Source organism: Biomphalaria glabrata, chromosome 7 (assembly GCF_947242115.1).
Source record: "Biomphalaria glabrata chromosome 7, xgBioGlab47.1, whole genome shotgun sequence".
NCBI classification, from domain to species: Eukaryota; Metazoa; Mollusca; class Gastropoda; family Planorbidae; genus Biomphalaria; species Biomphalaria glabrata.
Window position 1 is genome coordinate 8,323,878 of NC_074717.1, and position 12,660 is coordinate 8,336,537.

General features: G+C 35.7%; 1 protein-coding gene across 8 annotated transcripts in view; it reads left to right on the forward strand.

The window, feature by feature from the left end:
• LOC106060158 (inositol 1,4,5-trisphosphate receptor type 1-like) overlaps positions 1–12,660 on the forward strand; it is a 204,698-nt gene that overhangs the window by 82,421 nt on the left and 109,617 nt on the right. For all 8 annotated transcript variants that reach the window (XM_056035575.1, XM_056035572.1, XM_056035573.1 and 5 more), the window contains 4 exons: positions 1,533–1,640; positions 2,480–2,625; positions 3,555–3,633; positions 4,340–4,434. In XM_056035575.1, coding sequence (XP_055891550.1) covers positions 1,533–1,640; positions 2,480–2,625; positions 3,555–3,633; positions 4,340–4,434 — 428 coding nt within the window. The remainder of the gene's footprint in view (positions 1–1,532; positions 1,641–2,479; positions 2,626–3,554; positions 3,634–4,339; positions 4,435–12,660) is intronic.

A 12,660-nucleotide genomic window follows, 5' to 3' on the forward strand; every position in this document is an offset into this window, starting at 1 on the left:
ATTATTTTTGTGTAGTACCGAGCATTCGAATAGCAGATGATCAATCGTCTCATTCTCCAGACGGCGGTGTCGACATCAAAGTTTTTCTCCAAACTTCTCCGAGTGAGCAGTGCCCAGTTCGGAAATGAGCAATCGTTACCTGCTCTTTACTATCAAGCTTTGAGGTCTAAAACGTTTCAATAACTCATTCATACGATTCCTTGTTTTCAAGTATAAAAAATAACTGGCGTGACTATAAAATAAGGTTTACAATTTTCCTGGACGAGATTGGTAAAATTGTATATGTGTACATTTTACTCAACATAAAGATCCAAATGGATCTCTCATTGATAAACATTCATTGTATTATCTGAGCTGTTAATACATTTTGAAGCTCTTTATCTCATAATAATGTAGCATTACTATTTATTGAATACATGTTTACAAATTTGCAGACTCCATCTAAAAAGATAATATAGAATAATATATTTGCACTTATTTCAACAATCCATAATACATGGATACGTGTAGGTCGTACGTACCTCCCGTTACGAAGGAACGTCTGGTATTTATAACTTCAAGCAGATTGTGTAAAATACAAATAGAACTAAATATAAACTCATTAAAATTAAGTTTCTTTTTTTTTCCTACAATATTTTGTTTTTTAAAAAACTTAAATTTTACAGCATGCTATTTATACATTTTTGCTTTTTTTTAAACTATTCTCCGGGCAGTTGGAATCTTGTTGTTTATATTATTGCTTTAATGGTATTTTTCATTTTTCTTCTGCATTCTCTTGTTGATAAAATATTTGAGTTGATTCCCTTCAGATGGGTTGAAATCTAAAACAAATTTGTGTACAATAAAGGAATGTTTTGCCAGTTAATTTTGAAGCATAATTATAGTTTGTTGAGATTTTTAAAAATAGTATACCATGCGTATGTAGTATACTTTTACAAACTAGATTTTCTCTTGCGTATTGTGCATAAATGTTATGTTACTATTACAGATGACTTCCTGTTTTCGTATATAATTAGCCGCATTGATTAGTCTCTTAAATTCAAGAAGTTGTAAATAATTTTGGTTCCGATAAAAGAAATAAATGTTAGGGCATGAATATTTCTCTGATTCAACTAAGTGTACCTCAGAGAGAATCGATTTGAACTGTATAAAAAAAATATACTTTAAAAAGACGACACTCCAGCAGTCCACTGATACAAGTTTTTTGTTTCTTTTTTTCTTTTTCTTTGGCCTTCGAATGTTGATAATTGATTCACTCTAGTTGTTCAGGTTCAATTATCACCTAAACACACACACACAGAGAGAGACGTGTGCTTGTGCCTGGATGGAGTTTTTAAATTTCTCGTAATTTCTACATCTTGTAAATTGTTTTCTTACATTTTTTATAGATTTAGATGTTTTTTTTACTTTTTAGCATGCGAGGGTAGAGTTAAGTTACACTAGATTCGGTGATATAGTAACTTCAATGATTAAGTTCTACTCTATCCAATAATGTTTCAAAATGTTCAGATTTTTTTTTTTGTATCTTAAAGTTCATTTCCGGATCCGGGTGATGGACCAACACAAGCCTCGAACCCTCTCCCCTCCGTCTAGTGGGAACACGTTCTGGCAAATTGAGGCGGAGACCAGCATCCTTTATGGTGAGAATATCTTCTGAGAGAGAGAGAAACAGAAGACAATGAGGTCACAGAGAGAGAGAGAGAGAGAGAGAGAATGTAAGAAAGAGAGGTAGATAGAGAGAGAGAAAGAGATAGAGAGAAAGTAATAAAGAGAGAAAGTGTTTCAGAGAAAAAGAGATGGAGCGAAATAGAGACAGAGAGAAAGTAAGAAATAGAAAGAAAGAGAACGATAGAGTGAAAGAGAGAGAAAAAGAGAGATAGAGAAAAAGTAAGAAAGAGAGATAGGGTGAAAGAGAGATAGAGAAAAAGAGAGATAGAGAGAAAGTTAGAAAGAGGGATAGAAAGGAAGAGAGAAAAAGAGAAAAAGTGTTTCAGAAAAATAGAGCTAGAGAGAAAGATAGAGAGAAAAAGAGATAAAGAAAAAGAAATAGAAAGAAAGAGAGATAGAGAAAGAGACACAGAGAAAGAGAGATAGATAGAAAGCGAGAAAGATAGAAAGATGGAGAGTTAGAGAGAGAGAGAGATAGAAAGTGAGTGAAAGGAATAACAAGTCAAAGAAAGCCTGAAGAGAAAGAAAGCTTGAGTGACAAGTAAAAAGAAAGAGATTGAGAGAGACAATGAGAGAAAGTTAAAGTAAAAAAGAAATAAGAGAGAAAGTGGAGATTAAGAGAGGCCCAAAGAAAGAATGAAAGAGAAAGAGAGAATGAGAAAAAAAGATAAGGGAGAGAGTGAGAGAGAGAGAGTGAGATGAACGAAAGAAAAGATCTGGTATGAATGCTCAGTCAGTCTCCTAGTAATGGGACTCTTTTCCTGCACACCACTTTTATTAAGTGAACTATATTACGTTGCCCACTTTCCAGGTGAAATTATACGCTGGGAGCAGCAGGTGAGGTTACGTCACATGACCACCCGGAAGTACCTGTGCATTGATGCCAACCACGAGATCTCTCTGACTGTCGACAACGAGGATCCGAAAACTGTCTTTCGCCTTCACTCTGTGCTCAGTGTAAGCAATGAGTTCGAATCCTCTTTTTTAAATCTGTATGATTCTTTCTCTCTTTTTATTTCTTTACAAATGGTCTCTTCTTGCCTGAGGGCAAAACATTTTTTTTCTAATTTGTAGCTTAGTTGTGAGAGTCAAAGAATGCAAATTACGTCCGACTTTAAAAAGTTAACAAAATATGAGAATTGGTTGTTAAGTTGGACAAAATATTGAGTACATAAGACAAAGACTACTTTATTGATCCTTATGGAGGTTTGTTGTCATTACAAGGACTTTTTCTCATATAAAGACAACGCAACAGAAACATTTACAGAAATAAAACAGACACAACATAAAGAATTCATTCAGCCACTACACACACAGGCATCTTGGTCCTTTTCATGTTTCTTGATCAACGAGTGGCCTTAATATAATAACATATGGAGCCATTTTTTAAAAGTTCCACTTTCAGACCTTGCAATCTATAGAACAGATGTAAGTTCATCTGTTTCTTTGGCCAGCAGTTAATAAGCAGGGTGTCATGTGGCCAGCACAACGACCAACCGACTTTACTTTCCCCAACTAAAGCCTGGTACCTTTTAAAGTTGGGGGACCTCAGCGGCGCCCTAAAAATCCCGAAATTCAAAATCCAAGTCTTCACCGAGATTCGAACCCAGGATCCCAGATTCGAAAGCCAAGAGCTTAACCACTCAGCCACCAATCCCCCTATTTTAGTGAATCTTTTAGTAGCTCAATGCTTACTGTTAAATTCAGATAATTTTACATAACACAACTCTTTAAACATTATAAACTGTAAAATAGTTCTAATGTAGCCTTTATTATGGTTTACAGAGGTTCCTCAACAAAATAATTTCAAACTATCAGTTTTTAGCGTCAAGAACGCTACATCGACACTGACAAATGACAAATTACTTTGTTTAATACATTTTCAGGAACATGATGAAATTCATTTTGAAAGTTACGCAAGAATCGAACACGTTCTGACTGGCTTCTGGCTTCACGCTCTTAAAGGTAATAACACCAAGCATATCTGTGAGCGCAGCTTATACAACTGGCTATGTTTCTCTACACGGAACGTGGCGGTTACAGTATGGGAAAATGAGATAACTCCCCCCCCCCCCCATGGTTAGCGTTGCCCTCGGCCACTTATAGCGAGTGGACCCAGGACCGAGTCATGGTGCGCTGTGTACGCGGTACGGCCCCTTATACTCGGCCGTTACTGCTGGGGGCCCTCAGACGGAACTTTCGGTGTAGATCTCCGGGTCCAAGCCTGTTCGTTGGATAGAGGAAGACCAAAAAGAACATGGCGACGCAGTATACTAGATGAAGACGAGACGATAGTAAAGAGCTGGGAAGCTATTAGAAAACTAGCAAGAGAAACTCAAAGGAAAGATGATGATGATGATGATTCTTGGCACCCGAAGTGTTCTTTTATTATGTGAGAGCAAGATATAGTGAATTAAGTCATCGGCAGGATGGTGTATGAAACGATGAATAAAATTCATAAATTTCATCACCGTCCTATTCAATTTGAATTTATTATATATCAGGTATACATAGTCAACAGAGATCTAGTTACTCATACTTGCCCCTGCTTTTCGTGGACATAGCCTTATGTGTGTAACTAACAATGTCCATTTCAATTTAAGAAAAAAAAGACTCAATATTGTTCTGGTAAAAGAATATAATTGAATTTTTGTTGTTGTTGTTCTGTTAGATGAGGACTACATACGGAAACAGTTCCGAGGCGTGGAAGAGAACCAGGAGCACAGTATGAGGGGGCTGAGGTGGGACACGGCAAATGTTCGACAGGTAACTCTTCGCTTTGAACTGTTCATTCTTTGGTCTCAACTCCTTGCAATTATTTCCCTTTATCGCTGTCGGCAAGGGTGATGGGACGTGATTGATCTTTTTATCTTTTTTTTTTCCACCATCTGATGTGAATGAGAGAGAGAGAGAGAGAGAGAGAGAGAGAGAGAGAGTCGGTGAAATAAAGGATGATGCAATGACTGAGATTGAGTGTTTAAAATTGTGAAGATTTTGATTTGTGCTTCTGCAATAGTTCTTTCCTGTTTATGTTTTGTTTTTTTGTGTTGGGAGGGAGGGGGGGGGGGCTTTATTATTGATGTCCAATCTACTGCCCCGCAGGCCAAATCCGGCACTTATTAGGATGCTATCCGGTCCTTGAGTCTTCTGTCAACAGTGCTATATAAAGTCTTAAAGGCATAAATGAACCTGTAGCTCGTGTGTCGAAACTCATATGGCCCTTACCCAGAGCCTCTACACATAGCCTGTACACAGAGCGTTTACGCAAGCCTTTACACAAGCCTCAACTCAAGCCTATCTTCACGGAGCCTCCATACATAGCCAGAACACAGAACCTCTACAAAAAGCCTCTACACAGAGGCTCTACATAGAGCTTCTAGACAGAGCCTCTACACAGAGTCGCTACACATAGCCTCGAAAATGGCCTCTTCCAACTTTAAAAAAATGCAACAATATCAAGACATTTTTTAAAGTCCCGTCATTATGTCACGTCATTATGTCAGGTCATTATATAAAGAGTCAAAACTTGGACAAATATTTTTTTTAAATAGTTGCTAAATTTAATTTTATCAAGTCTCTTACAATTTGTTTGAATGTTAGGGACAAGTATTTCTACTTTTGCAAGTAAGATTCTTTTTGTTGATAGTTTCTAGTATATAACTATCTATGTTTACAATATCGAAACCTGATTTTTTACCTGCTTTACTTACTAAACTATTGACCAATGGAGCGCCTCTGAGTTTGTATGAAAACACAAACTCTCTTTGTAATCTTGTTTCTACTTTTTTTTTACTTATTACAGTCTATATCATCTCAACTGTCAATTCGGTTGTATATAAATACTTCTTTTAAATTAACACAATACAGAATAATACGCTGTCCATAGTTTAAAATTATAGATAGTAGAATGGTATGCGTTTCAGATTTCAAATGCTGTCGCCGTTTGCCCTGGCTGTCATGTGGAAAGGCGGCTAAGACGTCATAATCTTCTTTACGGAATACAAAGTCCGGAATGTTAAATGAGGGCAGTTCTTTTTAAATGTAATAAATAAAATAATATTTGAAAGTGTTTCAGCAATATGTCATTTCTTCAGTAAGCTCTTTTAAAAATTTAGTTTAATGACGTTAAGTAACCGAAAATACCAAACTGTGGGAGTTGAGTGGGCAGAAAAATATAGAGGTGCAGATCTTAGAGAGGAAGAGGAGATAGATTTGTCACACCCTTAGAAAAGATACCAGCAACAGAGCTAGACAGGCCTTAGAGTGGAACCCCCCAGGGAACAAGACATAGTGGAAGACCAAAAAGAACATGGCGACGCAGTGTACTAGATGAATTCGAGAGGATATTGAAAGAGTTGGGTAGCCATAAAAAAGAACTAGCAAGAGACCGTGGAGAGTGGTGTGTTTTTACTGAGGCCCTATGTTCCATGAGGAACTCAAAGGAAAGATGACGTGGAGGAAGTAACCGATAAAGTTATTATGCATAACATCCTACTTTGCGGTTTTGAAGGAATGTTAAGAAATTCTAACTATAATACAAGAAACAACTTTCTAAAATATATATATATTTCGGGAGTTTCCTTTCCAAAACACTGGTTTCTGAAAACATCCAATATATTCCAGACGATGTAACTTATCATTGTGTTGATATATCTGATTATATTGCCCAGTGTAACACACGACGAACACGAGACTCCAATCAGAGGCGTCTACATCCAATATAGAAAGTTATCTCGGCTGAATGCATCTCTGAACAAGCCTATCACTCATTGGCTAATATTAGACTCTTGCGTACACACAAAAGTATGGGAGGGTGCGTGATCTAAAAATGTAACCAAACAAATTTAGCTTGGCTGACTGCAATATTACCAACATGATTTATGTCTTAGAAAAGGCTGTAATATAATCTTATCTTCTTATGTTCTAAAGAAAGTGTAATAATATAAATGGTCAGTCTACGAAAATCAATGAAAAAGTAAAGAAAAGTGCATCATTTTTCATTGTTGTATTTCTTTTTATTCTTTGGCCTTAGATCTTGATAAAGTACCTGGCCAAGAATGTTAAAATGGCTGATCAAAATTTTTGCGATGCTGATAGTGATAGTAAAAGAGTGATGTGGTTAAAGACTTCTCGTGAGTTTCTGATCCAATACTTGAGTTGAATACTTAAGTAGCACCCCTTCATGCGTATGTCCTTAAATGAATCGGTGCGGCGCTTTTCTTCTTCGTGCGGTGTCAATGCGTTCATTAATGCGATGCGTAAACGGGATGATACAGGAAAGAGGCAGAACTTAGAACACAACATGAGTTGTTTATAGAGGGTTTTAGTTGTACTCTGAGCTACTCTTGTTGTTTAATTTATTTCAATGTTTCTGATCAATTTGATGATAAATACTACAGTTTTTCTTCAAATCCGAAAAGTTAAAAAAAAAAAAAAGTTTTCAGAATTTCGTGTGGCCATATAAACGTATCTGTGAATACCATATTTCTCCACATGCTGTCTTCGCTTCTCTTTCCAATGTACATGAAACGCCTGTCCCGCGACCTTTTGCGAGAGTTCCACAGATTTCTCTTTGGTATGTTATAAATATAATATGTATGTATGTATGGTATGTTCTAATAATATCAATTATCTTACCGCCATCTCAGTCTCACAATCGTACAATAATGTACAACAACGATTCGAACGTGGTAGAGTCCTAAAATGACAAGCTCCTACCTAGCCACCACCTTGTCACTATGAACCAATTATTTCTCAACTGTGGAACTATTTGTAAAAGTTGGAACTTGGGAGCACCGGAGTGATGTGTTTCCCGCCACAAAAAGTCTTAAACAAAAGCCTATTTCAATATTATATTAGGGATAGCGCTGCCAACTCAGTTATTTTTTTCCCACCAAATATTTTTTTTCTTTTTTTACTGTTATCAACTTGTGGCTTTGTTCATGTTCTGACACCAATTTAACACTGTTGGTTTATTAGTTTGCAGACTAACTTCAGGTCATTGTCCATTCTATTGTATTCTATATCCTTTTTTTTTTTTTGAGAGGGTGTTCTTTGCACAACGCAATACGGATTCGGTTATACAGGACAGCATGCTGTTCAATTTTACCCTAAATGCTACTTGGTCTATGATCTATGTATGACCTTTGTATGGAAAACATCAGGCGATGTATATTTCATGATACAAATCTATCAACAATGCCAGATTTTTTTTTTTTTTTTGCAAGCGCAAATCAGTTTTCATTATTATATTATGGGGAAGGGGAGAAAAATACATCTGCAGAGAATAATTTCAGGGGAAACAATCAGCAGTGAGTGACCAATTAATGCCCTTGTCAAGACGAAAATAAAGAAAAATATAACAAATTATGCAGTCCATAGATGTGATATTTGCCCTGACACACTCCACGCGGTGCAACAAATTAAGCAGATTTCAGCCCCCCTGAGGAACGTTCTCTGGGTTTTTCCGTTTTTATTTTTTATTTATTCATTTTTTTGGAAATTTTCTGATTGGTGTTTTTTTTTTCTCTTTCTCATTATATATTAACCAATTTAACGAACCCTTTTACTTTATATGGTCAAATATGTAGTTAAGTCGATACCATTCACAGTCTTTTGTTGTTTTTTTTTCATTGAAAGCTATTCCAGTCTCTTTTTTTCTCTCTCTCTCTCTCTCTCTCTCTGATTTTCTCTCTCCCTCTCTCTCTCTCTCTCTTTCATTCTTTCACTGTCTCTCTCTGTCTCTTTCTCTCTCATTTTCTCACTGCCCCCTCTCTCTCTCTGATTTTCTCTCTCTCTCTCTCTTTCATTCTTTCACTGTCTCTCTCTGTCTCTTTCTCTCTCATTTTCTCACTGCCCCCCCTCTCTCTCGGTCTGTCTATCTCTCTATATATATGTATATCTTTCTCTGTCTTTCTCTCTCTCCCATATCACCCTCTCCGTCTCTAACTGTCTCTCTCCGTCTCTTTCTCTCTCTTTTTCTCTTACTCTCTAAATCTCACTGTTTGAATCATTCTTTCTGTCTTTCTTTCTCTTAGGCTCTCTTATTCTCTCTCTATATCTGTCTGTGTCTCTCTGGCCATCGGTCTCTCACGCAACCATTGCATTTCTCTGTCCTCACTTTCTTTTCTTCTCTCTCCCTCTCTTCATTCAAATTAGAGAGATCAAGCATCCTAAAGTCTCTTCAAGCAAACACAATAACCAATCTGCCAGCCAATCGCTTATGAAAATATAAGGTTTTATAGTTATCTATTTTGAGCTTCAAACTTTAAAGCGTCGATCTACAAAATTATAAAGAATTATTCAGCTAATACCACCACATCGGTACAATTTCTTTCCCTTGTTCGTTACCAAAAAATAATAAATTACGAATTAATTATTTAATTGGTTATGTTTTTTTTAAATACATTTTTGTTTTGTCAGATAATAGAAATAATTGTGCCAGATTTCAGCTTGATCTGAGATTGTGTATGGGAGAAATAAGCTGTACAAACTTTTTACCAGACAAACAGACAGAGATGATATAAGCTTTGTAACAAATATATTATTACATTAAATCTGATGAAATAATAGACGACATCCGACTTTCGTCTGTCGACCTCTCCATCTTTAACCTACAGGAGAACGTCGCTTATCCGGACGGACGTCAGTTATCCGGAACGTCAATATTATCCGGATTGCTCATTTTTTGTTTAGTTTTTTTTTTGTTTCACAGTGCGGTATCTAAGTGGTCTTGCTGATGTGCAGCCAAAGATCAGCGATTATCTCGGCTCGTCTAATATAAATCTAGATCTGATTGGAAGTTGCCAGCCTCTTCCAGAGGTTTCCCGATGTTCTAAATATAGATCAGCCCCACCCCCCCACCCCTAAGCTAATTAAGGTTTGTATAACACGCGCTCAATAGCATCTTTCATCGACATCGCTGGTGTCTCGTCTGCGCCAGCATTAAGTTTGCATTCTTTCTTCTAATGAAATTACGTGGACAAATGTCCATGAGAGGTCAACATTGGCCTAACAAGATCAACTCCATAACCTTCCCTTCTCTCATAGACACACATCTACTCGCGTCTACTAGGCTAATCAAAATGTAGATTTTAATTCGGGCTCTCACAGGCAGTCTCTAGTTAAACTGGTAACTGGTGTGCGCATGCGTATTAAACTATCAAAAGTTACGTCCCTTGACGTCACAAACACACACACACACACATACACACAAAGACATCTTCTTCTTATCTTATATAATACAGACGTTACTTCAAAAAAGAAGATGATTACGTCCTACGCGTCATGCATTTAGTCATGCATATTAACCAATGACTTAAATTCTGCCAAGTCACTGGTTTTCCTGGCTAGCTCAGGCAACCCATTCCATGCTCTAATAGCACTAGGGAAGAAGGAGTATTTGTACAAATTTGTCCTAGCATATGGGACGAGGAGTGTGCCTTTATCTTTGTGTCTTTCAGAGTATTTTATTAAATTTTGTTTTTGTATTTGAAGATTATGGTTCAGTGTTTTAAGTATGATTGCTACTTTACTTTTGAGCATTCTGTCCTGAAGGCTTTCTAAATTTAGTGATTTTACTAAAGGTGTTACTCTAGTCAAATGTGAATATTCGTTTGTTATGAATCGCACTGCTCTATTTTGTGTCTGTTCTAGTTTCTTAATGTTTTCTTGAGTTGAGGGGTCCCAAACAGAGGATGCATATTCTATTATTGGCCTAACCAAGGTTAAATAACATTTTAGTTTTATGTTCTTATTTGATTTATAGAAATTTCTTTTAATAAATCCTAATGCTTTGTTTGATTTTTTTGTAGTTTCATCAATATGTGGATTCCATGACAGTATTTCATTTATTATAACACCTAGGTATTTTGCGTTTTTAGTCTGTGTTACTGGTTTGCCATGAATAAGATAAGTGGAATTAATTTGTTTTAGTTTTTTTGTTACTCTTAACAACTGACATTTTTCTGGGTGGAAAGACATGCTCCAATTTGATTCCCATTTCTGTAATTCATCTAATTCTCTTTGTAAAATATCTGTGTCTTGTGTTGTTTTTATTGTTCTATATATTATACAATCGTCTGCAAATAATCTGACTTTTGTTCCTGAAGTAATGCAATTTGGTAAATCAATTATGTAAATTAAAAATAGTAGTGGACCCAAGACTGTTCCTTGAGGTACACCTGAGTTTACTGTTATCGGTGTTGATTTAGAGCCATTTATTATTACAGTTTGTTCTCTACCTATCAGAAAGTCCTTAATCCACTGATGCAGTGGACCATTAATGCCGAAATATTTTAATTTTTTAAGCAAACTATGGTGGTGAACTTTGTCAAAAGCCTTAGAAAAATCTAGTAAGATAGCATCTATTTGTTCACTATTATCTAAACCTTTTGAAAAATCATCAATTAGTCCTATTAGTTGTGTTTCACATGATCTATATTTCCTAAAGCCATGTTGGTATGGTGTGAGGACATTATGTTTGTCTAAGTGGTTATGATGTTGCTACATATTATGTGTTCTAGGATTTTACATGTGATGCTGGTAAGTGATACTGGTCTGTAGTTTCCTGGGTCAGATTTTTCTCCTTTTTTAAATAGGGGGGTGACATTAGCTTCTTTCCAGTCCTTTGGTACTCTGCCCTGGTTAAGTGAAGCCTGAAAGAGTATTTTGAACACTGGGGCTAGCTCATTACTTAGTTCTTTGAGTAATCTAGCTGGAATACCATCAGGTCCAGAAGCTTTATTTGGTTTGGTGTTGGCTAATAGTTTTTGAATTCCATTTTCTTGTACTACTATATCTTCTATGTTGTCTACTTGGTTCAAATTCAGTAATATGTCTTTGTCTCCTGGGGCTGAGAATGCTGATGCAAAGTATTTGTTTAGGATGTTTGCTTTAGTTTCATTATCATTATGTATTATGTTATGTTCATCTTTTAATGGCGCTACGCCTGTTGTTTCCATTTTCTTAGACTTAATGTATGACCATAGGTTTTTGTTGTTATCTTTAGATATTACATTGTTTATGTATTCACTCTGTAGCTGTCTGCTTACTTTTTGGGTTAAGTGTTTAATTTTTATATACTTTTTGTAAACTCTTTCTGCATTAGTTTCTTTAAATTTTCTATATAGGTTTTCCTTCTGTTTACAAAGCTTCTTTAGTTTATTATTAAACCAGCATTTATTTATTTTGTTTGCTGTGTATTTAGTTGGTATATGATTTTCTATAATGCTTTTAAGATGGTTTTTAATGAAATTCCAGAGGTCATCGACTGGTTAGTTAATGTCTTTTTCTAATAAGAATGTTTGTTGAAAGTTTAATGCAGCTTGGTGTAGTTGTGTTAGGTTACATTTATTCCAGAGTATGATTTATCTTTTGGGTTTTGTATTGGCTACTGCTTTTATCTGACTGTGTATTTTTATGATCTCATGGTCTGATAGACCAGGGATAATATCATAATCAACTACTAATCCAGGTCTGTTGGTTAAGAAGAGATCTAATGTGTTGTTTAATCTAGTTGGCTTTTTAATGATTTGATCTAAACTTAGGTTGTGTAAAGTTTCTATGAAAAGCTCATTTATGTCCTTAAGGTTTTGGTGTTTATCTATGGTTAGTGTTTTCCAATTTATATCAGGTAGGTTGAAATCACCCATAATCCAAAAAACTGCATTTTTATTTGTCTCTTTAAGTGTAGTAATCTGATTACATAGTTCCTGCATGTATTCTAAACTAGAATTTGGTGGTCTGTAAATGCTGCCTATTATTAGGGATGTTGAGGTGGTATTAATTTTACAAAATGTTGATTCTATATTTTTTGAGTTAGGTAAGGTAATTTCTTCTGCTATAAGAGTGTTTTTTATTGCTAAAAGAACTCCTCCATGATTATCAGCCCTATCTTTTCTAAAAATTTCATAATTACTTTTGAAAATTTCTGCATTATAAATTTCAGGATGTAGCCAAGTTTCTGTTCCTGCAATTATGTCTGGTTTCTCA